The 27,934-nt window shown below is 36.9% G+C and overlaps 1 protein-coding gene across 1 annotated transcript; it reads left to right on the forward strand.

Moving 5' to 3' along the window:
* The first annotated feature begins 535 nt into the window (after nt 1–535).
* LOC119260151 (glutamate receptor 4-like) lies at nt 536–24,675 on the forward strand. The gene is made up of 7 exons (XM_037529027.2): nt 536–590; nt 1,824–1,876; nt 10,871–11,029; nt 14,319–14,486; nt 15,616–15,720; nt 22,931–23,041; nt 24,319–24,675. Exons 1-7 carry the CDS (start codon nt 536–538, stop codon nt 24,349–24,351), a joined length of 684 nt encoding a protein of 227 aa, XP_037384924.1. The 3' UTR covers nt 24,352–24,675.
* The last annotated feature ends 3,259 nt before the right edge of the window (nt 24,676–27,934 follow it).

Raw genomic sequence — 27,934 nt, forward strand, 5'->3', positions numbered from 1 at the left:
AATGTAAAACAAATAGAGATGTTGCACAAAACATTACAAATGCTTAGCTGAGCTTCCAAGAAAGTAAAGAATCTTCTGGAATCAAGAATGAAGAGCTATTGCATCCAAGGAAGTTGCTGGGATGGGTAGCCTAGACTAGAGTAGAAAAAATCTGTCCTTGCACAGGAGGTCAACAATTGTTTTCTGCCTTGTCCAGGTTTAGTGTGTGAGGGGAATATCTTCTCTGAGGATTTGTTGTCACACCTTTCGGTAGATCCTATTTTGAATTTATTCCATACACTATGATCTGGGGAATCTGAAAGCTAAATAATAATCAATAAAGTGCTCCAAGCACTGCCACCATTCTACTATCTGGTAGAAGCAACACAGAATGACTTTTTTTTTTTTTTTTTAAGATTTATTTATTTATTTATACAAGCACTGGATACAGTCAGAAGTGTGGGAGGGTGAGAGAATTCACCAGAGCGAGAGCAGGGAACAGAACAGGCAGACTAACAAGGGGAGCAGTGGGCGCGGCAGAAGAGGTCTGCGCGCCATGTGGGGACCTCATCAGCGGCCCGGGGATCAAACCAGCGCTCCAGAGCCTGAGGGTAGTTTTGCAGCCAGCGCTCAACCACTGCACCACCAGGGGAGGCCCAAAGCACTATTTTAAGGAATACTAGCTGAGATTTTCCTAGAATTATTAAAGGCTCACCCTCATGGTCAGGAAACAACAAATTCTGAACAATATAAGCAAAAAATAGTAAGTAAACTGCAAATGTTTAAAGACAAACAGAAGATCTTAGATACAATTGAAAAGAAAAGATGAGATGAGCAGAGATTACATTTCACCCTAGCCATGTGGGCAAAACTGCTTTTTTTAGCACAATTCATATGTTCTGGATTTGAAAGGATTTTGTTCTGTTTTTATATACAGGTAACTATATATATTATTTTAGAGAATATTAAAATATTAAATACAATTCAAATTTTAAATATGATGAAAGCATATGAAATGTTATATTGTTACCTTGGAGGACACCAATGAGGTATAAAGACTGTCATTACATTTTCTCTCATTGAAGTAATTTTCAGTTTTATAGAAAAGGAGTTTTCTGTTTTGTGTGAAATAAAGTTGTAACTTTTACATAATACAGTTTTTTCCTTTTTCAAAAATTTTTGTTCCCAGTTTCCTAAGCATTCATAAAACATTCTTAGAAATAAAAAAAAAAATAATTTAGCAAAGAGAAAAACACTTTGATGTTGTTTTGTTCTTGTTTGTTGTTTTGTTTGTTAATAATAGCATAATGCTGTATCCATATTCGGTAAGAATTATCTATGTATTCTGTGATATCAGAAAAAACCTTACTTGTTGCTTAGGACAATAATATAATCTACTTAGAATCATTCTTACGAGTCATAGACATCCACAATCCATCATGCATTTCTATAAATTGTCAGTAAATTAAGCACATCTAAATTATCTGTGCAGAAATTAACTTAAATTTCTCATGTTGAAATGTATCTGAGCTATCGATTGTTTTGTGACATTGTCATTCCCTGCAGGGATCATAGCATACTAGTTTTCTGAACAAGGTGTAGTGAAATGATTGGTCATTTATACAATGTGATTGAAATTAAAGCAGTATTTTTTTTTTTACTTAATTTTTAATGACTTCTGAATTTCTCCTAATTAAAGTAAATCAATTTTATAAGGAAGCTATATATTTTCTCATCATATTTCCATATGTAAGTATGCTAGAAATGTTAAATTCTATGTTAGAGAATATAATCATTCAGTAAGATTTAAATTGATTGTCTCTTATTTCCTTATTTCTTCACAGATTGTGAGTGTTGGAAGCATGTTAAAGGCTACCATTATATCATTGCAAACTTGGTAAGAATCCCTTATTTCCTAATTGGTTAACTTCCTATAGATGCAGAATTTCAATATAGATATGTTTGGATTCTTTAAAATAACAGTCCTCTAAACAGAGAAACAACTTACAGAATATTACAAATATCTGGGATTCTTAAATTAAATTCTTTGACTAAAATACAGATGGCCGGGTCCATGTATGTAAATAAAATATTATTCAATTTTAGGAGCCACCCAGGGGTCCCAAACTACTTAGGAGTGTATGCTCTAAAAGAGTGCAGCCAGTCACCACACAAAAACAAAGGAAACAAACTCTTATTGTGACAAATCTTCAACAGAATTAGTGTGCATGGAGAGGGAGAAGAGTATTTCTAATAATAGTTTCCCAATAACCCTCCCCAGAATTACCCATACCCTCATGGGCAAATGCACAGCCAAACTGTCAGCCTGAAGCAGGGCCACTGAGCCCCAAAAGTACCTTTTGGCGGGGAAACCACAAAAAAGGGGTTAAGCAGGTCCAAAGAGCTGGAACTGTAGGAGAAATTCAGAATTCAAAGTTACCAATAATGCCTCTCTCCAGCATGTCTCCTCCAAGTTTCCTTCCTAGCATTATCAGGTGCAAATTGGGTCACAGGAGAGCAACAGGCCCTCCCTTCCCTGTTATGTAATCTGCTCTACTCCGCCCCTACTTCCCAGTAGCTCTCCTGCTCAGTAAGTCTGGTTCATGGCATATTGGGACTTGTAATCCAAGGTGGCTGCATGTAAGTGGGGGCGGGAAAAAATGGTGCCAGTTTAGTGCTCTATAGTACTCCTCCTCTTTTCATAGTGACACCTCTGTAACATAAACATAAGGACACAGTTGGTTGTGAGTGCACTTCAGCATTATTTAAATTTGCCTTTTAATTATCTTTATGTCCAGTTTGTGTCTTCAGTTAACTATGATTCAGTCCCATGCATCATATTCTAATGAAATGGGAATAGGTTTAAGTTTCTTATGCCCCACTGATACTTTTAGCCTTTGTAGTTATTGCAGCATGTTGGCATCTCACCTCCAGCAAGCCCTAAAAAAGGAGGATCCCTTCCCTATATCACTCACACATTAGGCTGATGAGGGGTCCAAGAAGACTCACAGAGAACTGACACCATCTAAACAGCATGAACTGTGCCTGATATCTAAGTGAGTGGACATGTACCTCTCCCATTCATGACATTTCACTGTCACTATTATTAACAGTTGCAAATTGAAAATGGGTAAAAAATTATAAGATTGAAAGATTGCTGAAATCTTCCTTCTTTGGTACTTTTTTTTTATTTTTTTTTATAGAGGCATGTTTTATTTATTTGTTTGTTTGTTTTGTTTGTTTATACATGCACTGGGTACAGTCAGAAGCGCGGGAGGGTGAGAGAATTCACCAGAGCCAGAGCGGGAGCAGAACAGGCAGAAGGACCAAGGTACACTGCTGAGGGAGCAGTGGGCAGCAGGAGAGGTCTGCGCGCCATGTGGGACCCTCCTCCAGTGGCCGGGGAGCAGCCGGGGATCGAACTGGCGCCGCAGAGGGCCGCGGGCAGCTTCGCAACCCAGCACTCAACCGCTGCGCGCACTGGGGAGGCCCCTTCTTTGGTACTTTTTGTGGCTAGAATGTGGGTACACATGTGTTGTATTTAGACTTATCCAATATCTAGTGGTACTGGCGTAAGCACATGTTATCCCAATAAATAAAGCTCTCTCCTAAAAAGTTCCAAGAAGCTAGAGACAGGAAAATATTACCTGCTGGTTTACTTAGTCTGTTTTCATGGATTTAAATGAGAAAATTGCTTTCCAATTTTGCCCGTAGACTTTCTCTTTTCCAGTTCTTTGTTCACTTTGCTTCCAGTTATTTTTTTAAAGATAGGTATGGTCATATCATTATCCTGTTTAATTATTTCATTAACTCCCGCTGCAATATTGTAAAAATAATCACACCTTCATGAAGGGAAAAGACCCTCTGGTCTTCCCTAATCACCTGCTAATTCTTATCACCTCCCACCTCCATTGAACTTCCTGTGACTCTCTCAAAATGATATAGTGATTGCCCCAGCAGTTACCTATTCTACGAGATTAAGCATTTTAAATCTAAGCACTGCACCAATAACATCCTTTAGGATGAAGGATTTATCTTAATGCACAAAGCCCTTTAAGAATATCCCTCATTCAGGCCTCCCTGGTGGTGCAGCGGTTGAGCGCCGGGCTGCAAAGCTGCCTGCAGACTTTGCAGCACCGGTTCAATCCCTAGCCACCGGTAAGGGTCCCACATGGCCTGCAGATCTCTCCTGTCGCCCACTGCTCCCCTCAGCAGTGTATTTCATCAGTCTGCCTGTTCTGCTCCCCGCTCTGGCTCTGGTGAATTCTCTCACCCTCCCACGCTTCTGACTATACCCAGTGCTTGTATAAATAAATAAATCTTTAAAAAAAAAACTTTATCTACACAGCTTTAGCTTATGTGTCATATCTAGCAACAGACACACCCAATGCTAGTTAACAATCACTTGTTCCAAAAAGCTGTGCCTATGTATCCAATCTGATAGCCCCACTTCTGGCTTCACAATCACCCTATGCACCCATAGTATAGAATGCATGCATTATTTTTATTCATGAAATCTTTTAAACTTCCTCTGTACCAGATACTGTCCAACATCCTGTGGTCCAGCCACAAGTAATACATCAGTACCCTGCAAACTCAAAAAGGCAGGAGCAGTTTTCCCTCTCCAGGCTTTATTAGTTCAGGTTTTTCTTGCTCTTTGTGGACTATATAGTTCTTTCCAGGCTACTTTAACAGTAATTTCAGCATCACCTTCTACCTGAACCCCAAAATTCTGGAGTGTCTTCAAGTTGTGACTAGGCAGTCAATGTATTCATCAAAGAAGTTTAACACAGCCTTGACCCCAGAGTTTTCTCAGATGTTCACTGAAGACAATTCCTTGGAAGAGAGTCAGCTGCCTTCAACCTATCTCAGAAAGGTTAATGAAGAACCTTGGTAACTTGACTCTCAATCCTAATACCAAGCTCCCTTGCACTTTACCAAAATGTCCACCCCAAGAGCTGGGACTGGTGGCATCATACACTATAAGAAGAAGGGAGTGAGGATAGTAGTGATTGATAGGAAAGAATTGAGCAACAGGCTGGTAAATATCAGATGTCAATACCTCACCCAATTTTTCTGCATCAAGAAGAAATACAGTGGAAGAAAACAGAGATTGAAAAAGTAAAGAGAAAAAAAAAAATCAATGTGGCTGTCATTATTGCCTGTATCATAGTTTCCTGAGGAGAAAAACCATCATGAATAATAATTATGACACAGGGCCAATTTAGTCATAATCTTACCCTAGCGCTATTATTTCTCAATAGCAATTTTAGGATCTTCACACAGCAACTTAGATAAGCTGTTCTGTATTGTGATGGACTGTGTGCCAATATTTTGATACCTCATCATATAAGTTCTGTGATGTCTTTTTTCTTGTGTCTTTCTTTCTAACTCAATTTAGTAACTTAGAAGGAATCATAGTTTGCATTTGAGTGACTTCATTATTCTTTAATTCCACTTTTTTATTTCACCCACAGAAACACTCACAGATCTTGAGTATTGTCTGTATACTTTAGAAGCCTTAAGTCAGTAAGATGAAACCCACAGGAATTTGAAGCAAAGTAACTTGTTTGGGAGGAATGTAAAGAAAACTATTGGGTGATTTTTATATAGGACAGCAAGAGGCACTAAAACTGGCCAAGGACAGTGCCCAAATAGTTTACAGGTCACTGTCTGAGTTCTTCATCCACGTGCCAATTAATTGCAAGACTACTCAGGTTTAGAGAACAAAAAAAAAAAAATGGAATTTATTTAATAAACCAGAGAAAACAGAGTTACTGAGACTGTAACAGGGTGGTCCCCAGGAAAGGGGGAGGTTCCCTGCCCCACCCAAGGGAGGGTGGAACTGAGCAGAAAGAGGAGAAGCTGCAGAAGAGACTGAGAAAGGAAGCAGGATGGAGCCTAGAGACATGTGAAGAAACTGCGCTTGTTTTTTGGTTGTGGACGAGTGACACAGATGTGGGTGAGACCCATGGGGAGGTGACAATGGCAGCTTTTATCTTGATGTTGATTTTGCTCTTTTCCTTCCGGGCTTGTCCGGTTGTTTGTGACCCTTTGCTGTGGGTCCCCACTGGAAGATGCTTTAGACTTGTGGCAGGCTTTGGGGCCTTGCTCTGGGCCAATCCCATATGGATGGACTTTTACCCATGAGGGGACGGGTAACTTTGGGTGCTTGATTTAGAAACTAGATTATTTGCCTTTCCTGTATTGTTTCCTAGTTGTATTAAAGTTCCTTCCCATTAAAGTCTTCTATGTTTTGTGTTGATGCGGCGGATGGCAGAACCCATTTAGAATAGGCAGGTTTGCGGGGTTTGGGCTGCCCCTCTCCCTGTCCTATAACAAGACCACAAATGGCTGTTACCTTACCCGAAGCAGTGTCCAGTGCTTTAAAGACCTATTCACAAAGCTCCCAAAATGGTATCTTCCCGCTACTGAGGATGTGGCACTCCTATCCCAAACAAAAGGTCGTGCTCCCAAGATGGCATCTTCCCTTTCCTTTCAGGCTATAACAGCAGCGAAGCTGGAAACGCTTTCAGTTGCTTGGCTACTTGCAAAGCCTCTGAACTAAGGTTGGCTGCTGGAAGCCTCTTCATGTCCTTCAGAGGCCCACAATAACCTTCTAATTTCAACTGGAATTCTTGAAGATCCGAAAACGCTGAAATTCTGAATACTGATCCCCTGGAGGCTGCTTCTGCAGTCCCTCATATTTCTTATCAGGGTCTCCACCCACCAATACTTTGCTATTTTGCCTGGAGCTATCAATCCTCCCTTCCAGGGGGCGCCACCTGTACCAGTCTTTGGCTTCAACTGCCTGTTACAATTTGGCTAGAGCATAAATATAGCAGGGTGTTTTAACTAGATTTCCTGGAAAATGGGTCTTTATTTTACAACCTTATCTACGAATGGCGGCTTATCCTTCAGCACCCAGCTCATGTCATTGTATTTATTATGGTACCATGATTCTCCTAGTTAATCTTTAAAATAGATGTTTATTTAATAGATAGGAAAATGGATTCAGTGTAATTTTCCCAAGATTACACAGATCAAAAGCAAGATGGAAACTGTCCTGTCTGATTACAATGAATAAGTAAGTTCAAATAAATAAACAACTCACAGACAAGTAAATACCTTATATAGCCCCACAGTGACCATTTGCTTAAGTAACCATATCACTCTTAAGAGAAATCTGGCCTTAGAAACATTCTTTGAATTTACATTTAAATCTTTCTCTCCTCCAGCAGTCAGATAATGTAAATATGGCCACCAAAAGCAATTAATGACATTTATTGCACCTACAAGAAAAATTCTGAAAATCTCGCTCTCATTTATTTAGATTTTTAATTTTTTAAATATATTCAACTTATATCTAGGGAAACACCTGATTCTGTATATAAAGAAGTATCAAATTATAGAATGTTCAAGCTATATGATTACAGATTAACTGAGCATATTCCACAGCTTCCTCACCACACCACACACACACTCTGACACACACTCGTGCACACCCCATTCATGCCTCATTTAAAAGGTGAGGAAAAATGAAGATATAAAGAGTAATGTGATTTTTTTTGACATTTAGGTACCTAGTTAGTGTCAGAATGGAGACTAGAACTCAGTTCACAAAATTTGCAGCCTAGTACATTTTTACCCAAAAGCAGTGCTCCCCCCATTAAAATTCCATGACTGTGGAGACATTGTTTTAATTTGTTCTTTATGCTTCCCATACTTTTTCATTCTTTATGCTTCCTATATATTTTTTTTCATTTTTCTGCATTATGCATGCCTAAATCTATCATCTCTCTACTTAATCATCAAACATTCACTCTCTAAGTCAATTTCTTGACAACCTAATTTTTTGTTTGTTTATTTAAAGATTGATTTATTTATGCATACAAGAGCTGGGGTGTAGGCCAGAGGTGCGGGGTGATGAGAGGATTCACCAGAGACAGAGTAGGGAGCAGAACAGGCAGATCTACTGATATGCAGTGCTGAGGAGAACAACAGGTGAAACTGGAGATGTCTGCTGCGCCATGTGGGTCACCTCCCTGGCCGGCCAGGGAATTGAATTCATGCTGCAGTGGCTGGCAATAGCTTGATAGCACTGTCTTTAACCCCTGTGCCACCATGGAGGCCCAACAATCTAATTTTTAAAAGATGTTAAGAGGAGCTCTCTTCCACTATACTTCTGGTCCTTCTGCTAACTGCACCAGAGCTATCTCAATGTGATTTAATCAACCTGTGAATCTGAAATGCAAGATAGCAGAAAGGTTATCTCTATTACATTGAGCTAAAGGATGAATGTTTAGTAAACACTTATGAGGTGATGACTCTATAGTTTTATGTCAACAGTCATCTGAATATCTGAAATCTTGTAATTTATTCAACATTTCTTTATCCCCTGTCACTTTTCTTCCAGAGGATGTGTGAACTGTAAATAGAAGTAAAAGGAAAACCAAGTTGAAAATTGATCATTTTTTAGGAGATCACCAACCATTATGAAATGCAAGCAGCAGCAGTAGCCATTTCAACAAGTAGAATGCCTTTCCCCTAGGCTCTCCTTTGCTATCTGAGGCACTGTTCACTTAGTTGCTTAACCACTGAATTTCCAGGAATGAGGAGTTACCAATTTTATGTTGCAGTTTGCCCAAAACTCTGAGTTCTACCATACTCTCTGGGCAAAAACTGAAATCCAAACAGCCACTGAAGTTAGTATCTCTAAAGAAACTGCTTCTTCCTCTAAATCATATGAATTTTCTATATAAAATTATTTTTAAAATATGTAAAATTATCACCTGTAGTCAAATAGACATAGCTAAAATTCACTTAGCCACTCACCATTCATTCAGATCTTAACCAAGAGGTGTTTATAATCATATGTGGCCATTTTTTTTCCTTTACCTTCAGCACAATGACAAGATGAAATCAGAAAAAAAGATGTGGCTGTTATTTATCAGTTAGACACCACGTCTGGTGCTTTTTCTAAAGGCTGCTGCTTTGCCGGCATGCCTTGCAGCTGTGGGCTCAGGTCCTGGAAGCAAGCTTGGCAGGCCTTCTATCTCAGCCACTGCTGAAGAGAATAATAATGTCATCAATTAGCAGTAATGCACTAGGAATCACTGTGGTTTTAGAAAACTGAAATTTTCCTGCCTGTGGGTCTGTCCTATATTCTGGTAGAAACAAATGTTCAACTGACATTTACTAGCTAGAGATTGATGGACAGTGTTTTTTCCCATTCAGAAACATAGGTTTGCTTTCTGGTGCCTAGTTTCTTTCTCACTGGAAATCAGAATGTTACTTATGAGCTGTCAAATTAGTTGACACATAATGGGCATAAAATAAATATTTGTGGAGTAAATTTGTTAATAGTAGTGATCATTTACTGAATTCAAGCCAGATGTGCTAGCTATTATAGCATTATCATTTTGATTTTACATATGAGAAACTTAAAGGCAAGAAAGTTACAGAGGTAGAATTCAGAGCCTGAGCTTTTTTCTGCAATATCACCCTGCCTTTCCTAGGGACGTTATGATAAATACCAAAATTAAAAACATATATTAAGGGCCTCCCCTAGTGGCGCAGCGGTTGAGCACTGGGTTGCGAGGTTGCCCGCAGCCTCTGCAGCACCAGTTCTATCCCCGGCCACCAGCGAGGGTCCCACAAAAACAAAACAACAACAAAAAAAACAAACACATATATTAAAATTAAATAAAAATATAAATAAAAAATTAAAAACACGTGTAAGAACACACAGGAATGTAGAGTAAAAAGGCAAACTTGAGCATTGTCTTAGTTCCACTTGAATTCCTGAATGATAATTTTGCTTTGCCCGCTGAGTCTCAGATTCCTTATTTGTAAAATAAAGCTAAGAGTAAGGTCTATTTCATAACTATGTTGTGAGTTACTAAATTAGATAGGTAATTTGTGTAATGTACTTAGCACAGTGCCTGGCAAAATAAACCCAGCATTCACTATTAGCTATGAGTACACCACAATCTAGGTCTTTCCATAGCAATTTGCTTAGTTGCCAATAGACTGACCTATTTCTTCTTAGATAACCAAACAGTAGTATGCATGTATTGGCTGGTAAGACAACCTCCATTGTTATTTTTAAAAAAGTGAAAAAAAAAAAAAGGCAGAAATTTCCAAAATCATGGGCTAAGACACATTCAGGAGAATTAGTAACTCCCAAGTCTTTCTCTACTTCCTAAATCCTCCACTGATTCCTACTATTAGCTACAGGATCATAGCTGCATATTTTACTTCCACCAAAAAATAGACAAAACACTTTGCCTTAGTTCCACAACACAGTTGAAATATATCCACATTTACAAAAGAAACTTTATCTAAGTACTGAAAGAAAACAAAAAGCAAAGTAAATATAAATGATATAACTTATGAGTGTGGTTTTATTAATTTACTTTGTCAATATGCTTTTTACTCTCCTTTTGTAATTGTTTTATAGTTTGTATTGAGTACGTACTTTTGTAGAGTATTTTAAATGCTTAGTGGGAAAAACAGGGTAGTTATAAAAGAAAGAAGATGGAAGGAAGAAAAGGGAAGTAAGGAAAATGAGGAAGGGAGAACAAGATAGGAAGAGAGAACAAGGTAGGAAAGGAGGGAAGTAGAGATGGAAAGAGGCATTCAAGAAATAGTTGTTAAATTGAGTTGAACGGAACTGAAAAATTCATATCCTTTTCTCAATTTTTACATTTTGAATGACAGAATCTCACAGCTAAATTGACATAACTAGATTTTCCACCACCTAATTCTAGCCATGACTTTATTAGTAATCTAGTTGGATATACATATTGGTCATTAATTTGAGTTACCTTTGAAGAGCTCAAATGCATTATGACTTGAACTTAACAAACCATCATATTGATTTTTATAGGGATTCAAGGACATTTCTCTTGAGAGATTTATACATGGTGGGGCCAATGTGACAGGATTCCAGTTGGTAGACTTTAATACACCTATGGTAACCAAGCTTATGGATCGCTGGAAGAAACTAGATCAGAGGGAGTATCCAGGATCTGAGACTCCACCAAAGGTATTTGCTATTATCTTTTATAATTTTTAGTGTTTTCTAAATTGAAGATAGAAAGTTCATTATGCAATTTCTTCTATTAATATTTTGTCAAATGTAGTGAGTCTTAAGAAAGATGCTGTCACTGTGCTCAGTAAGTCCTTAATAATTTATTGATTTCTGTTTAAGAGTAGAGTTGTTCATTATTACTATTACTACTACTTTGCAGGTGGATTTCCATGAAGAAACTATGTTTTTTAAAAGTTTTGTTAACTAAATACTTTAAATGTGAGCAACTGTTGGCAACTATTCCACTCAGATTAAAAACTAATATTTGTACAGTGATTTATATTGGATAAATTGGGAGATTGATAGAAATGTGAAATGTGCAAGCTTCTGCAAAATTTCTCTTTCAAATTAATAGTGTAAGTCAGGTTGTTTAGTTTTTTCCTGACTGATGTCACAGAAGTATGTTACTAGTTTCTGCAAAAGAAGCTAGGAAATATATGATCAAAAGTACATTTTTTTCTCACTTGAGAAGATAGATTATTTTCTTAGATATCATGTAAATGACAGCATAAGAAATTTAGTAGTTTTGAGTGCCTATATAATAAAGCATCATCGTTTTTAACAATTTTTGCTAATCTCTCACTAACAGTGTATTCTAGTAAAACATTGCCAAATATAATAGCCAAATATAATTTGGAATTTCAAACTTAGAAAACTAAAATATAGAGAAAGGAGGTCTCAGCTCTTCCATTTCCTAATTGTAAAATTTTCCCTATTGGCTGTATTGATTTAACCCTCTAATTTTACAGATTAATAAATGTAAAACATTAAATGTGTGTAGATTGGCTGTCCCTAAGTCAGGGAGCAGGTCCATGAAATGCCTGGGACAGAAGCATAAGTCTTGGACAAGCACATTGTCCACTCATTCTATTCTGTTGCTCTCACACTTAGATGATATAAATGAAAGCATAAAAAGTTTTAAGTTATAAATCATCTTCAGGACTAAAGGAAGCTTCAGAAGTCTTTCAGTCTGCCTTTTGCCTGAAAACCAGTCCAGAGATATATCATTCCCAAAGTTCAGTTATATCAAGTGTTAATACACAAAAAGAAAATCGCAAAGCTTCCTTATGAACTCCTTTCTGATCTGCATTGTGTGCTGTACAATATGTTCCCCTCACTCTGTCATTGGTGCATGCAGATTTCCTTGTCCCCTTCCTTAAGAAAAACTATCTCATTTCTTCCTTCCTCACATCTTCTGTTGTCCAACCATTATTTATCTCACCTTTTGTCTATAAACCATCTCTTTAAGATCTTCTAACCCTGGGAGCTTTAGTATCTAAAACAGACTTCAAACTTCTCAACAGTGTGGTGTGGCTCCTTGGTTTAAAAAAAAAAAAAAAAAAAAAAAAACCTCAGTCCATCATTCATCATTGGTCAAGCAGTCAATAATTGAGGCCAAGATCTGGTTTTTACCCTGCCCTAGAAGAAGGTGTTTATTTATATCAGTTCTCTAGATGCCATATTGAAGTTTGAGTTCCTAAGTGTTTCTTGAACTTTAGCAATATAAAAGATATGGAAAAGAATTGCATCCCTTGAAAAGGTGAGGCCAGTTAAACTACTGCTTCGTTCCACTCTCAGCACAATGAATGCCAGTGGCTTTGCCACTTGTCTCCTTTGATCTGCTCCACTGTGTAGTGTCTATTCTTTTTTCTAGTTTGTTTGTTTTCTATATAATGGGTGGCCTTTTAAAATACAGCAAGTGTGTTTCCTCACTTTTTGGTGCCATCTCTTCTCAGTTTTTTTACCCCCTATTGGAAAAGCAACAATATTTTTCTTTTGTTCTCCCTAGATCTTAAAACACATTTTCCCTGGCTCTTCATATCTTTAGTAAGTGCCAGTTGATTCTTGTGTTTATTTTCTTGTCTTACAAAAATGATTTGTTGGCTTCCTCTACTCAGCGATGGCTTGATCCAGAGAGGAGAGGAGGTACATTGGTTTAGCACCTCTGTAACCTTAATTTCCTTCAGCCACCACTTCTGAGGGTGTGTAGCTATTCTTCAGTCTATTCTATCATGTCCTTGAAGAATATATATATAGCAAGACCTCTAATTTACTTAACTCCTAAGGCTTTCTGACAAAGGCTTTTCATTTAGCTCCTCAACCATTGAAATGTTCTTGTTAGAATTTAGAATCTTTATCTTACCCATTTTTTGGTATTTCTCTTTCCTGGAATGCTGGCTGCTATGTATAATGGTAATAGCATTATAATGGTTGTCTAAGTTTACTCTCTAGAATGCAAATTTCAAGCAATTTTCTTCATTTACCAGCGGCAAATAAGGCGATCATCCTCCGCACTCCACAGCACAAAACTGTTCCTAATATAGGCCAAATGCATTAATCATGTAGAATTCATCATAAGGGATTCCTGAAAGAGATAGTGTAGTGTGTTTTTACCCACGATTAATAGATGTGGCTCTGCCATGTGTCAAGAAAATTGTGCCATATTTTTCAAGTGTTTAGGAATTCTCTAATCAAACTCTACCAAAAGTTTTCTCTTACTCTTTGCATTTTGCACTTAAAGAAATTACCCTTTTCTCTTAGTTTTCCATATTTCTTCTCTAAACCTTAGTCACCTTTTCCTGAGGTTATCTTTTCTCAAAAAGAAGCAGAGGCTGGTCACCAGAAAGTAGATGGTATACACTTCCTTTCTCTTCTTCTTTGTGATCCTAGGTTAAGTGGAAATGTACACAAATTACTTAACCTTCCTGTGCGCACTCACAGCATACTATTTCCAAAAAATAAAAACAATCACACTCATTCTTCTGAAGTACTGAAAAAAGCCACACATTTCAAGTCAATAACCATAGATGAAGTCTCAGAGAGGAAGCACCTCTAGGCACTACTAAGCATTGTGAAGGAGGAAAGAGTAAAACATTCCCGCCCTGCTGGGATTCCACCATCGAGGCAGATGGCAGCATTACTGCACTTAGCTCTCCACACATTAGTTGCTTCTATTTGGACAACAAAAACACCTCACATAGAGGGCTTGCTTCTCCCAACTGATGGGAAACTTCACATTTGAATTTCTATTTTTCAAGGTGTGTTTTCTCTTTTTAAATCAGAGTGTAAGATTTGATATACAGTTTTCCAGTCAGTGATAACAGAAATTTTTAAAACGAGTCTATTAATTTAGCTGACTTTCTGAGTGGCTAATGCTTTGTCATAAACCCATAGAGCTCCCAGACTATTCAAGTGAATGATAAGATTTTAACATTTACAATTATAATCCCCTTCATTTTGTTAGTACACATCTGCTTTGACTTATGATGGAGTCCTTGTGATGGCTGAAACATTCCGAAATCTTAGAAGGCAGAAAATTGATATTTCAAGGAGAGGAAATGCTGGAGATTGTCTGGCAAATCCTGCTGCTCCATGGGGACAGGGAATTGACATGGAGAGGACACTCAAACAGGTAACTCACAAATTTATGCAAGCACAATTTATTTCACCATCTTGTTCAAGAAAAAATAAGAGAATAAATGCATCTTGCAAATTGCATTTTAAGATATCAAGCCAATATAATTTTTGAGATATTTCTAAATAGGATACTGGGTAGAATACTGGTGTGTTTGTATATTATGTAGATGCATAGTCAGGATGAACTAGGTTATGCCACAGTAATGAGCAACCCCAAGTCCTGTGGCTTAAAACAATGAAGGAGTATTTTTCCCTCACATACACTGGACTAGGAGGCGCACTCTGCTCTTGTGACCAGGGACCCAAGCTAACAGAACAGCTACCATCCTAGTCCTACCAAGGGAAATAGAGTGACAGGGAAGTTTGAAACTGCCTGGTAATGTTCAGACCTGCAAGTGACACTCATCACATCTGTTCTCAACACATCTGTCAGAAAGAGTCACATAGGCATCACAAGACACAAGGTTTTTGGGAAGTGCAAGCCTACCTTGGTCCAGAATAGCCAAGAGCCAGAAATATTCGGCAAACACTACTAATGATAATTTTAGTAGATATTGCCCTGTAACCTTGGAGTAAGTAATTTGTCTACTTTAGTCTTTTAAAGTGCTTTGGAATGCAATGGGTTAAAAATTAAAAGGAAATTTGGAATAAAGTACATTTGAATATTTTCAAATATATATATTTTTGAACTTCTTATATCTTAATTTTAATATCAGCAAGGAGAAAATACCTATGAAGTTTACATGGTTATTTAGTTCATCAAGTAGATATAGACAAAACTTAAAAGTATCTATAAACAGACCGTATTTCCATTCCTATAAAAATACTTCAATTTGGAGGAAATATTCTGTTAGCTGCAATGGGAACTTTACCATATATGTATACATATTATATAGATATATATATACACGAAATGTATATATTCATTTTCTAGGTGTATAGCAGAATGGCTTTTATATTCCTTTGATATTCCTGCTTATCCCTCGAGCATAAATAACCATTGATTCTCAGTGAGTTGCTTATACTTAATAGTTGCTTATACTTCAGCCTAGCAGATGAAGTGGAGATTTCTATCAGTGAAATGGAAAATGAGCGTGTGTATTGGTTATCTTTTTCTTTCATAGGTTCGAATTCAAGGACTCACAGGAAATGTTCAGTTTGACCACTATGGACGTAGGGTCAATTATACCATGGATGTGTTTGAGTTAAAGAGCACAGGACCTAGAAAGGTGAGTTGCGCAAACTGTTTTCTTAATTTGCATTTGACATTTTGAAGCCGTATAGGTGAAAGATAGCTGTATATTCTACATTATTTTTAAATTTGTTTGATAATCTGTGTGAAATAATCTGATGTGTCATATTGTTATAGAGCAGCCCCGATTTTTGAACGGGTTCCTGGCTGTGGGTCTTCACCCGCGCACTTAAAAGGGACTTAATACTCCACTACAGACACACACAAAAGGTTAATAAAAGGTTTATTTACAAGGGAAAAGGAAATAAGGGAAATGTACAGCCCAGGGAGAAAATAGGGAAATAAAGTCTTTAATGTGTCCTACCCGATCCGCCGACCTGGAAACCCAAAGGCACTCTCAGAGCTGGCAGGACGCTGCGAGCTGGCAGAGAGCCAAAATGGGGGGCTCCCAAAGCCCACGTGTCTGCCTTTATATCAACCTGGTTGCTTAACCCCACCCTCAGGTCCCAGCCACCTTCCCTTTGGTGGTGATGGGATTGGAGTTCCCAGTGTCTTTGGCTTTGGCCTGTGGTGGGGGTGGAGTCCACAAAGCCTGTATGGAATTAGCTTTAGGACATCCTTTTCCCCCTAACAATATAATTCACAATCAGTGGTGTGCCAAAGCTGAAATAAACTAACTCTTGCACTGTTCATATCCTTTTTCCAAAATGGAAGCAATATTTCTTTAAAGGCTTGGCAAAAACAAAATTTACTCTTCAGGAAAGCACAGAATGCAAGTAAGAGACATACTAACTTCCATGTAGTTATTTATGAAATCATTTAAGAGAGAATAAAGAAGACAACTTCTATGGGTAGGCATATTTAGGACAAGGTGGATATTCATGAAGTAATCCTATGGGCATTCAAATAAGCAAAGGAGTAAACAGGTGGAAGATTAGAGAATTAAGGTTGTTATTAGGCAGAGGAGGGAGAAAAACACATAAGACTCTCCATTAAGTTAAGCCAGGGAGGTTGTTCAGGAGGCTACAGGTGCCAGATAGTTGGGATCTGGAAGGTAACTCGTCTTAAGATGTAACTAGGTAGGGCCTCCCTGGTGGCACAAAGGGTTAAGCACAGCACTATGAAGCAATCTGCAGCCTCTGCAGTGAGGGTTCAATCCCTGGCCAGCCAGAAGGAAACCCACATGGCAGAGCAGACCTCTCCTGTCTCACCCGCTGCTCCCCTCAGCAGTGTATTTCAGTCAGTCTGTCTGTTCTGTTCCCCACTCTGTCTCTGATGAATCCTCTCACACCCCTGCAATCTCTGGCCTGTACCCCAGTTTTTGTATGCATAAATAAATAAATCTTTTAAAAAAATGTAACTAGGTAGATTAGCATACCAACATCCAAAAAGTACTCTATTTATAATGGGACCATACAATCTTACCATAGTAATTGGTTATAAACATTATCACAAACTCATTTTTTTTTCAACATTCATTTTTCTAGGATAAGGTAGGAGGCTCAAGGAAAGAGGTGGTCAAGTTATCTAAAAACTCTGTTTTGACCCTTGATTTCATCTACAGAAACTTTCCCAAATATACTTTCTTGTGTTGATGTAGTAGTGATACCTAAAATTATGAAATGTCTGCTCTGTTCTAAGCACTGGACATGTATAATTCAGTTCTCACAACAGAAGTATAATATGAGCACTATTATCTCCCCTTTTCACATAAAAAAATTATGGTGTCCACTAACTTGTTATTATTTATCCAATGTTTGTAAGTGAAACAAAGATTTTAATTCAGATGTGTCTGACTCCAGAGCCTTTCTATAGCATTTGCCACGTGAGGAGACCCTGCTCTGAAAGAGCTTATTTTCTAATAGGGCAGAATGCAGTAAGTTCATATAACAGTTAAGGAGACAGTGAAAGTTGCATGTAGATGTTCTAAAGAGGTTTCTTCCAACTGGAGGAAAACAAATCTAGGAAAGCTTCCAGGAGGAGGTGGTATTTAAATTTTGCCTTGAAGTTAAAATTTGAGTGGACAGAAATGGAAAGGGCAAGAACTTGGAGGCAGGACTGTTAATACTATATATGGAAAATGGCAGACTTCCTGAGTTGTGCTTTTCTCTGGTCTCTCATGGAATATGCTCCTGGATATGCAGGAGGAGAGATTTGGAGCTTACATGAAAACCATTTCTAGTTTTTCTGCCTCTTGGTGGTATCTCCTCAAGTGCAGCCTCCAGGCTAAACTGGAGCCTCGCCTGACCTACATAAGGTCAAAAAGAGATGGATGACAGCAGGGAAACCACACTGTATTGTTGCAGAAATAAATTCTAGCCTTTTATCCAGGCAGGGGAAGAATAAGCAGTATTTCAGGAATGGTGAAGTCTGGAGGAGCTTTATTATTCATGCATGAGGTCCCAGACCTGGCTAGCCCCTTAAGGTGTGAGCACCAGTCTAGGGACAAAGGGTTTCTTTTATACATAACTAGATTACATTGATAACATTGGTCAGTAAGCACAAAAGTTTGTGACAAAAGACAGGTATTCAAAGATGCCCTGGGAGATCAATCAACCTGGAGGCTGTATGGCCCTGTTAAAATGTGACCTCCTTTAGGTAATCTCATCTAGATCAGCTTTAGAGAGGCAAAACTTGTTGTTTACATTTACTTTGCATTATTAACTGCACCTAACCTGTGACTCTTTTAGCAGGAAACAGGAAAGATTTCATTTGATTAGCGGTTCCCTTTCAGTATGAGGGGCTCTGGTAGGGACACTACCCACACAAAGGAATAAGGCATGCTCCCCGGAAGAAATCTAGGGGGCTCCATGTAAGCACCATTTTTACTCACTCTGCCTGCACACAGCCAGTAAGAATGACCTATTTTAATCAAGTTCCCTCTGCTATCAGTAGACAGAATACTCTACAGACCTCCTAAAAATCTGGTAACTGGTGGACAGAGGTAAAACTTCCCTGCCACAAACCAGAGCTTGTAAAATCAGCCATGTACACATATGTTTTCTAAAATGCAGAAGACAGTTTCAGATTTCACAAAACATTAAGTACAAAGAGTAAAATGGCTTGTCTATAATAGAAAGAATAATGGAAAAAGGAAACTGGTTATAGCTAGTGGCGGTAACAGGTGGGCTATTTATAGTACTGAGTCTCTTCATGACCTAATGAACCACGATGGTAACAAAAAGTATGGGTTTTTGAGGGGAGAGTTAAAGAGTAAGTCGAGAACTTGATAAACAGTATGTCTTCATATTCATCTGACACCCATCTAAGGCTGTAAAAGAAATATGAAGTGTGAAACAGTGTATACTCATCTATCTTCATTTTTCCAAGGCAGTGATCAGCTTTGGCATTCTGGCAGGAATACGAAACTTAAAAATGAGACACCATGAGAAGCACACACTGCTGAAAGTAGGCAATATGTCTGAAAGGCAAACCATCCTTCTTGTAAATAGAGCACTTGCCAGCAAGGGAGCAGTCTTTGAAAATAGATCAGAGAGTCAGCCCATCAGTTTGTCTGACTTCTACAAGAGGAAAACTGATTGAGTGTCTCATTAAGCAGAGCCCATAAGGCTCTTTCTGAAGCCCCATCTCCTAAAGATGGTGGAATCTTCTTATCATTCCAGTAACCCTCAGGGACACCAATAGGCACACTCCAGCACCGGAACTGCAAGGTTTCAGGAATTTTTAATTGTAAAAATTATGTTTATTGAAAGCAGGCTATATGTTAGACACAATAGTGGAAAATTTAAGTGCATTTTTATAATCAATGCACACAACAATCTGACAATAAGATTTATATATCTCATTTTATAGAAAAGTAAGGCCTCAAAGAAACTAAGTAACCTGCTGTTGGGGAGAGTTTCAGATCTCAAAGATGCTGGCTTCCACCAAAGAGAAGAGGTTTCGCTCACAATCAGGCTACTCATATAATCACAATATAATTGTGATTTTATTGGGGGAAATTCACATGGCAACAATATAAGCGTACAATTCAATTGACAGTAAAAGAGGAAAGGATAGGTACTGCGAGGGAAGGTTCAGAAGATGAGTATGAGAGAGATGGTGTCTGGAACCTGGAACTCTCTTTGGAACAGTGGACCTGCTTCCCCTTTAAAACCTTCAGTGACAGATGCATAATCTGAGAAGGCTTTGGAGATCTCACCTACAAAGTGTCTCAGATTGGCTTAATTCAGCTCTTGTCTATATCCTGCTTACAGAGGCTTGGCCCCTAGGCAGAGCCAGACTTTTATCCTTCCTTGCCTCCTGTGTCTCTTTATCAATGCCCTGAAACTGCTTTTTAACTAGTTAAGTCTTTCCCACCTCTCCCTCAGCCTGGATCAATACAATGCCAATACATATATCTCCTGTTTAGAGGTGTTCATCTAGAAAGAGGTGGGCTGTGATGAAAAGCAAGGCGCCTCACCTAACTCCAGGGCTCACTTTTGACTCTGAGAAAAGATTATCAGTTCCAAGTCCCATAAGGGTTCTTTTTAGTGCTGGTATGAACAATAAGCCAACTTTTCAGTTCTGCTCTCCAAGGTACCAACTTTGAGTGCAACAGGGGCAATCTGTGCATTTCAAGCAGAGTCCACCATTAATAGAGATGATTATTCATGTGCCAAATGATAGTTATGTTTGCACACTATTCACCTGGAGAAATCCAAACAAACAAGTAAATGCTTTCATAGTTTTGCTCTAGCACTACAAAATTTCTTTCATCCAATTTCAATCTCTAGGAATATACCTAGTTTTTTGTCTGAGTAAATGAGATCAGAGGGAAGAGTTGTTAGTAAACTGTAAAATGTGAAGAACTAACGAGAGAAACTCCATTTCATGTGAGGGACAAGGGCCAATATTTAAGATTACTTTCTTTAGAAAGTTGTCCCCTCTGTCACTGTCCGTCCCGTCAGGGCCTACTTTCCAATAAATTCATGGCTCATGTGAGATCTATCACTGATCTATCATAGTCATTGTTTTGGGGAATAGATAGTGATAAACTCACATGTTGTTTTTAAATGCAAAATGTCAGTCTTGACAACATCTGAGAACTCTCCAGGATATGTCCCAGCTCTGTGGTTTATCTGTTATGGGAAGTCATAAATAAGGAAAAATTGCCTTTCCTGGAGATTAGGCTGCTGAGATCTGTAGTGTGGGTGCATTTTAATGGAATGCTAAACTGGAAAACCTGTTTTCTTGTCATGTAGCTGCCATGTGGAAAGGAGAATTAAATACAGGAAACAAGTGACATGGTAGTTTGTTTTTTTTTTTAAAGATTTATTTTTATTTATTTATACAAGCACTGGGTACAGTCAGAAGTGCGGGAGGGTGAGAGAATTCACCAGAGCCAGAGCGGGGAGCAGAGCAGGCAGGAGGACCGAAGTACACTGCTGAGGGGAGCAGCGGGCGGCAGGAAAGGTCTGCGTGGCATGTGGGACCCTCCTCCAGTGGCTGGGGAACAGCCAGGGATCGAACCGGCGCTGCAGAGGCTGCGGGCAGCTTCGCAACCCAGCGCTCAACCACTGCGCCACCAGGGAGGCCCGACATGGTAGTTTTTTAAAGTATATGTAGGATTGAGGGGAGGATGCGGCTCAAAGGCATACTTGTCTTTAAATGAAATTTTTCACTGATTTTTTTAAAAGATTTATTTATTTATGCATACAAGAACTGAGGTATAGACTGGGGTGCGGGGTGGTGAAAGCATTCCCAGAGACAGAGTTGGAAGCAGAACAGACAGATCTACTGAAATACACTGCTGAGTGGAGCAGCGGGCGAGACAGGAGAGGTCTGCTGTGCCCTGTGGGTTAGCTCTCTGGCCAGGGATCAAATTCGTGCTGCAGTGACTGCCGAAGGTTGATAATGCTTTGTCCTCAACCCCACTGCCACCAGAGAGGACTCTTTACTGAATTATTAAATAGCTATAAGTAGATTCTCATGGACAATTGAAAATAATTGCTGAGTTGATACTCATAATTTCAGATCAAACCAGTATAGTGAGTTAAATTAATGAAAATAATTTTCCTCATCTGTTATCGAATTAGATATGCAACATTTGTAAATAATACAGTGCTTCTTTCTGATATGTTAATACTTACTTTATTTCAGTATGTTCACAAATATTAATATAATAGTGAAGAAACTTGGAGGGAGTAAAAAGGACTTCCAAAACAAATTACAACAAGTAGTGAATACCTAACAGAGAGCAATTACACATGTTGTGGGTTTGCTTGTTTGTTTTTCACAAACACATTTTGGCAATTACATCCAGAAACTCAAGAAAGAAGTTTGGCAAGTTTTACATCAACAACTATTTGGGAAGCTGTGTAACATAACAGTAACGTAAATAGACTTGCTGTCGTATGGACATGAGTTTTGAGTACTGGCCCCACTAAAGTATAACCTTGCATAATTTATTTAACTTCTTAATGTGAGTACTCAATTCTCAATTAAGCAAGATAATAGTACCTACCTCTGTGTATAAACCAAAGTGCACGAAAAAACATCACATATTGTGTTTGCCACAGAGACAGCAGTCAATGGTAATAGTAGTCATTACTATCACTTAATGGTCTGCATAGACAAAGAAACTAAGGGACAAAGGACCTCCTTGGACTTTACTACTTTGTAAATAGCTTAACCAATTACTTAATATCTTTTATGGAACAGTGTTTTGTTGTTTTTTCTAAATGAGAATGTAATGTGAGGTTTTCAAAATAAAAACACAAATTTAAATGTTTGAAAGGGAAAATATCATTCATTAATACTCATCTCTGATGCATTTAGCCTTTTGGAAATGGTAAGATTGGTACCTAGTGGTTAATCCAAAAATGATTTCGATATTCCTTTACAAGTCTTGGTTATTTGAAAATAGCTCTTCCATATCCCTTTTGTAAATCTCCCTCCTCATTTTACCCTATGACCTGTAAAGTTACTGAAAAAATCACATAAAGAAATTTAAGAGGATGCCAGTCAGTCCATCAGGAGAAAGAATCAAAGAACCAACATAAATGATATTCTATATGTATTTATATTCACTTTTAAATGACACATTCCCGATGTCTTTTGACTGCTCTGTGATCGTAAATTGTATAATTGCCATATGTGTAACCAGGCAGTATGGTAAATATAAGGAAAACTGGCTCATCCTCAATTAAGAGAATTTCCAGACACTTTTATATCCCTCTTTGTTCCAATAAGAACTATAGGAAATGCTTCTAAAACGTGTTTTCAATGATTTTCTCTGTTTGTAGGTTGGTTATTGGAATGACATGGATAAATTGGTTCTGATTCAAGATGTACCCACTCTTGGCAATGACACAGCAGCTATTGAGAATAGAACAGTGGTTGTAACCACAATTATGGTAAGTTTTGGTCTATGCTTTATGTTTTTCCGTTTTGTTCACAGGCAATTTTAATTCCCCAGCTAGGTGACTGGGAGGTAATATCCTCCACTTAGCATGGTGATGTGTGTGTTGTGGAGGCTTTGAATAGGTTTGTCCTGAATGCTTCTATTTGTATTATTTTTGTTGCCTTGTTTTCTTGGAAAAATGTTCAGATTGGAAAAATAGAGACTGTCATATTCTAGTTGTATGAAATGTATGAAATGCTAAGACTCTGAAGGATAAAATGGTGAACATGAAAAAATTCGACAACCAATCTCATAAAAATATCTAGTAGTAAACCCCATACTATTATTGTTCTGCTTTTTAAAACATCAATGTAATAATGTTTAAAATTATAATTTTCAGGTAGTTTAATCACTGGATAATTATTTTGTATTGTCTGTCCATAATAGTGAAGCTATGAATGTGAAGAATTTAATGAGCATGTTTTATGCAACTGAACGCTTTAGAAAGGAACTTTTAAATCTATATTTAATGAGAAAAGGGTTTTGTGCACCGATTGTTTTTCTCTCTGACCAGTGACAAATACATAATGTATTTTATTGGATTTCTCCTAAGAACTAAGAAAAATCTGATTGCTTTTTTCAGTCACATCACAAAATGAAAAATACTCTAAATTTTAGTGCTGCTTTTCCAAAGAGATTCTCATAAAATTGCCTTTCAAATGATAGGATACCTTATATATTTTTCTCTTGTAAAGTCAAACATGCCCTTTAGAGTTAATTCTAGTCAAGGAGATCAACAATCGGTGACCTTTTCTATCTAATTTAAAGTTATTTATCCTCAGCTCACTGTCTCATTAGGCAGAACATATTTTTAATTATTTATGATGCCCTTACTCTAAATAAAATGGAAGTATTTTATGTAACTGAGTTTTTAGCTTGTGTAATTTTAGTTTTTAGGTTTTTGGTAATGTCAAATTATTCTCAAAATTAACATTAAAATCAAAGTATGAAAATGCCAGAGCGAAACTTCCATATATTGCAATTCATTTTATCTGTGTTGCATCACCAGCTAGCAATTTAATGTTAATCTGCCAAACCTTGATCAGAACTTTATGATTTTAGAATGCAAACCAGCCAACAGCAGTTCTATGTAAGAATGAAAATATACATACCTTCCAACTTAATTTTGTAATATTTGCATGGGACTTGAAAAGCAATATATATATTTCTTTTCCTAAAAAAGACACAGTAATGGAAAGTCATACTTCAGTACAGTCCTCCTCTTTTCAGCCTCTGATGAAGAATCCTATTTTAAGAAATTGATCAAGAAAGAAATGAGTTCCACGCGGTTCGACCATTCCTAACTAAGGCGCGAGTCTCGTTCTACGGGGTAGTAAATTTAAGCTAATTTTTGATGTGGGATTCTTCCTGGATCACCAAACTCTGGACTACCAGAAAAAAAATTTTAAGTTCTGTGACTTTTCTGAGATATTAGAACAAAGAAGAAATAAACCTCATCTTTCTCAAAATAAATACTTGTTGAAAAAGAATCACTTAGTGATTCTTACATTAACTCCCGTATCTTGAAATGAGGTCATTGTACATAAATGATGAAATTATATATCACTCTTAATTATAAGGATAGATTTTCTAGAAGTAATATCCATGAATTTGTGTGTTTGATTTCTGATATAAACAGTTGTTTTCTTTAAAGTTTATTTTTCCAAATTTTGCCTGTTCACTGTGAAATAAAGTGTTTTAATGTACATTATAGATAGTATGTATAGACTCTCCTTTCCACCCCTGTAATTAAAGGGGTTGGAGATATAACTCTTAAAACCAAAATGCTGAATAAATTTTGCAAGCATGTCTAGTTTTCAGGGAGCATGCTATCAAAAAAAAATAAGTTAAAATGATGGAAAAATCCAACTGTTTCCTAGATAAAGAATATTCTGTAATGTTATCTGTTGTTTGATGGTGATATCATCAATATTTTGCTATCAACATAGTGTATTACTAGTATCTGTCCTTTGTATGAATATGTTATCTTCAGATAAATAATACCTCTGTTTCTTTGCAACTGCATAATCATTCAATAATTCAAAAAGATAAACTAGAAACCTTTCTCTGAAATTGTTCTTTGTATTTGCTTTTTTTGAAAATGGTAACCTGGGACCTATGGCATCTCCACCATCTCATTCATTCTGAGAAAACCTTGATTCCTTTCAATGAATGAGACATTTGCACCTGTGTGTAATAATCCCCAAATTTAATTGAAAACTCCTCACACAGATGGAACTGACTAGACATTGTTACCATGTGCAAGATAGACATCTACATAACAGAAGGCTGAGTGTTGCAGCCCTGAAGTCATTCATTCTGATTGAAATTGATATGGCCTTGCTTGTTTCCCCATTTGTCTTTCCTTTGTGTATGTTGTTATTTATATGTTGATACACTGTAATGATATATGCTATTATTAAATAAAATTGATTGAGAAATTCATTTATTCATTCATAAATATTTATTAAGCGTCTGCTATCTGCTAGGCACAGATATAAGCCCTGGGGATATGTCAGAGAACAAAACAGACAAAAATCCTGCACTCAATCAAACTTAGATTCTAGTGAGAGAAACAGACAAGAAACATAATAAGTGTAGATGTAGCTATCATTCTTAAATAAAATGTGACTAACTTTGCACTATTGAAATTTATTTTTCTTATAATAGTGTTTTGTCTACCTATAATTCAATCTTCATCTTAGTAACAGATTTATTCTATTTGAATATAGTCATGCTAAATTTAACTTAGCTGAATCTAAATAAAAAGTAGAATTGACAATATCATCACCACAGGACTGTAGTCACGACTACAAAATTGAAAGGTCTAATGTTTTAGATTCATATACTCATCATTTTTCATCTTTGAAGTCTAGTGGCTTTATAAAATCTATAAAATTTATAAGAGTGATCATGGCAATTTAATTTTTTGCCTTCAAAATACTAGTTTTCTTAAACAACCTAAGGAAGCCACATCTGTGCCATGTGGTTTGAAAAAGTGAAACAGTTGAAGAAAAGGTAGTTTGCTATAGACCTTAGGTAGAAGTGAAGGTGTTGTTTTCCTTTGTAAACTCGCTAGATTCTTTGCTGAACGCTCTGGGAAAAGTGATAATGCAGTGATTTTCAGTCAAGTCATTTTGTCAAATACTTACTAAAGAAGTTACATGATGCTAATGTTTCACTACTCAACTAAGAAACTATTTCTTACCATCCTGTACACATAACAATCCTTGAAAAAATTTTTCTGTAAATCCATATTTTCCTGGTACAATGTCAGAATTATGTTACAAACTTAAAACCAATTGTACTTACTACTTACCACACTTGATCTTTCCCAAGGTTACTTTTATAACTTTCTATGAGATGTTTGATATTTTATCTTCTCTATATAGCATTTGTAGATGTACAATGCATAATTTGTGCATATACAATGACATACATATCCATATATATGTAACATGTATAATGTATATGTAAATATATAGAGAGAAAATGAAGATATATTTATTTTCTTCCTTCAACCAAATATTAAATCCTTCCAGTCATAGATCTCCTCCAAAGGGCTGATAACTCCATTAATTCTTAAATAAGTTATTTGGAATAAATTAATATCACACTGTTATTAAACTTACTATTTTTTTCTGAATCAATAACATTTTAATTTGTACTTTAAAGAATTTTATCCATGGAATAAATTATCTACAAACATTAAGATTCACTGAAGTAAAGCTAATATCTATATAACAAATAACTTTGGTTGATACTACTTACTTTATTTTTTTCTCAACTGTAATTTTAATAATTATGTTTGTGATATTTGGAAATCTTAAAGTCTAACAAGTATCTTGTTTTAACAGCTTCATTTTCCTAAATGTGAATAATCCAAAAAAAGTTTTCTCAGCAGAAAAACTATACTTTATTGATTGAAAATCATCTTAATTCATTCACACTACAATTTCATAAGGAAGCCTCCATGTATTTTTTTCCTAAATAGTGCAGCAGATATAGAACCTATATGTAGAAACACTTGGTCTTTTCTTTGCTTCTAGTGGCCTCAAAAAAATAAACAAAACTGTTAAATCTGCCCGAGTGCACAGTGTTTGAGGAATTCCCTATGAACAAATTATCAGGTTGAAGATGGGGCAAATGAGGAAGATGAAGAGTTGAGGACTCACTACTCATTTGTATTTGACCTGAAAGGAAAACAAAGAAAGAAGCACTCAGGTAGAAGTGAGCAACCATGATGCTTTGATGCTCCACCTCCTTGAGTGTGATCCTCTTATTTCTTTTCTGCCTCAGACACCAATCATCTCAATCTCAACAATTGTGTTTTGCCACTAGTTATGCTAAAGTCAGCTAAATCTCTAATCAACATCTTCAGTAAGATGAAGTTGTCTAGCTTTGTTGATTTGTTTGACAGGAACAGGAAGACCAGTGGATCCCTGCTATCCAAAAAAGCAATTGAAAAAAAATGAAAAAAGACACTAAATACATTCTTTACTCATCTATACATAATCATGTATTCTCAAAAGCGAGAACTGGAACTTGTTAATAACATTCCTACTAAAGACCTCAATCAGAAATGCTAACATAATTACTTTGCAGTGATATTCCTATTTAGGAAGCACTGATAGACCAGAAAATCTTTTATTTATGGAGGATCTTGGAAAAACTTTATCTACATTGTTTACTCAAGATTTCATGTGAAGTTTTTTCACTGAAATACAGAAACTTAACTTTAGTCTTGTAATGTTTCTTAATAAATCATATTGAATCTTCAATAGTGCAATTTTGATAGAAACAAAAGTAGCCTCAAAAAAATCTCTAAATATTTCAAAATAAGGTT

The sequence above is a fragment of the Talpa occidentalis genome, unplaced genomic scaffold, assembly GCF_014898055.3.
Source record: "Talpa occidentalis isolate TD23 unplaced genomic scaffold, MPIMG_talOcc4v2.1 talOcc4.581, whole genome shotgun sequence".
Classification (NCBI taxonomy): domain Eukaryota; kingdom Metazoa; phylum Chordata; class Mammalia; order Eulipotyphla; family Talpidae; genus Talpa; species Talpa occidentalis.

What these genes read in the sequence shown, in the direction of transcription:
- LOC119260151 (XM_037529027.2), top strand. Translation starts at nt 536, where the DNA reads ATGTGGGGACCTCATCAGCGGCCCGGGGATCAAACCAGCGCTCCAGAG. An exon ending in ATTATATCATTGCAAACTTG is followed by an intron (nt 1,877 to 10,870) that starts GTAAGAATCCCT and finishes TGATTTTTATAG; the next exon opens with GGATTCAAGGACATTTCTCT. An exon ending in TGGAGAGGACACTCAAACAG is followed by an intron (nt 14,487 to 15,615) that starts GTAACTCACAAA and finishes TTTCTTTCATAG; the next exon opens with GTTCGAATTCAAGGACTCAC.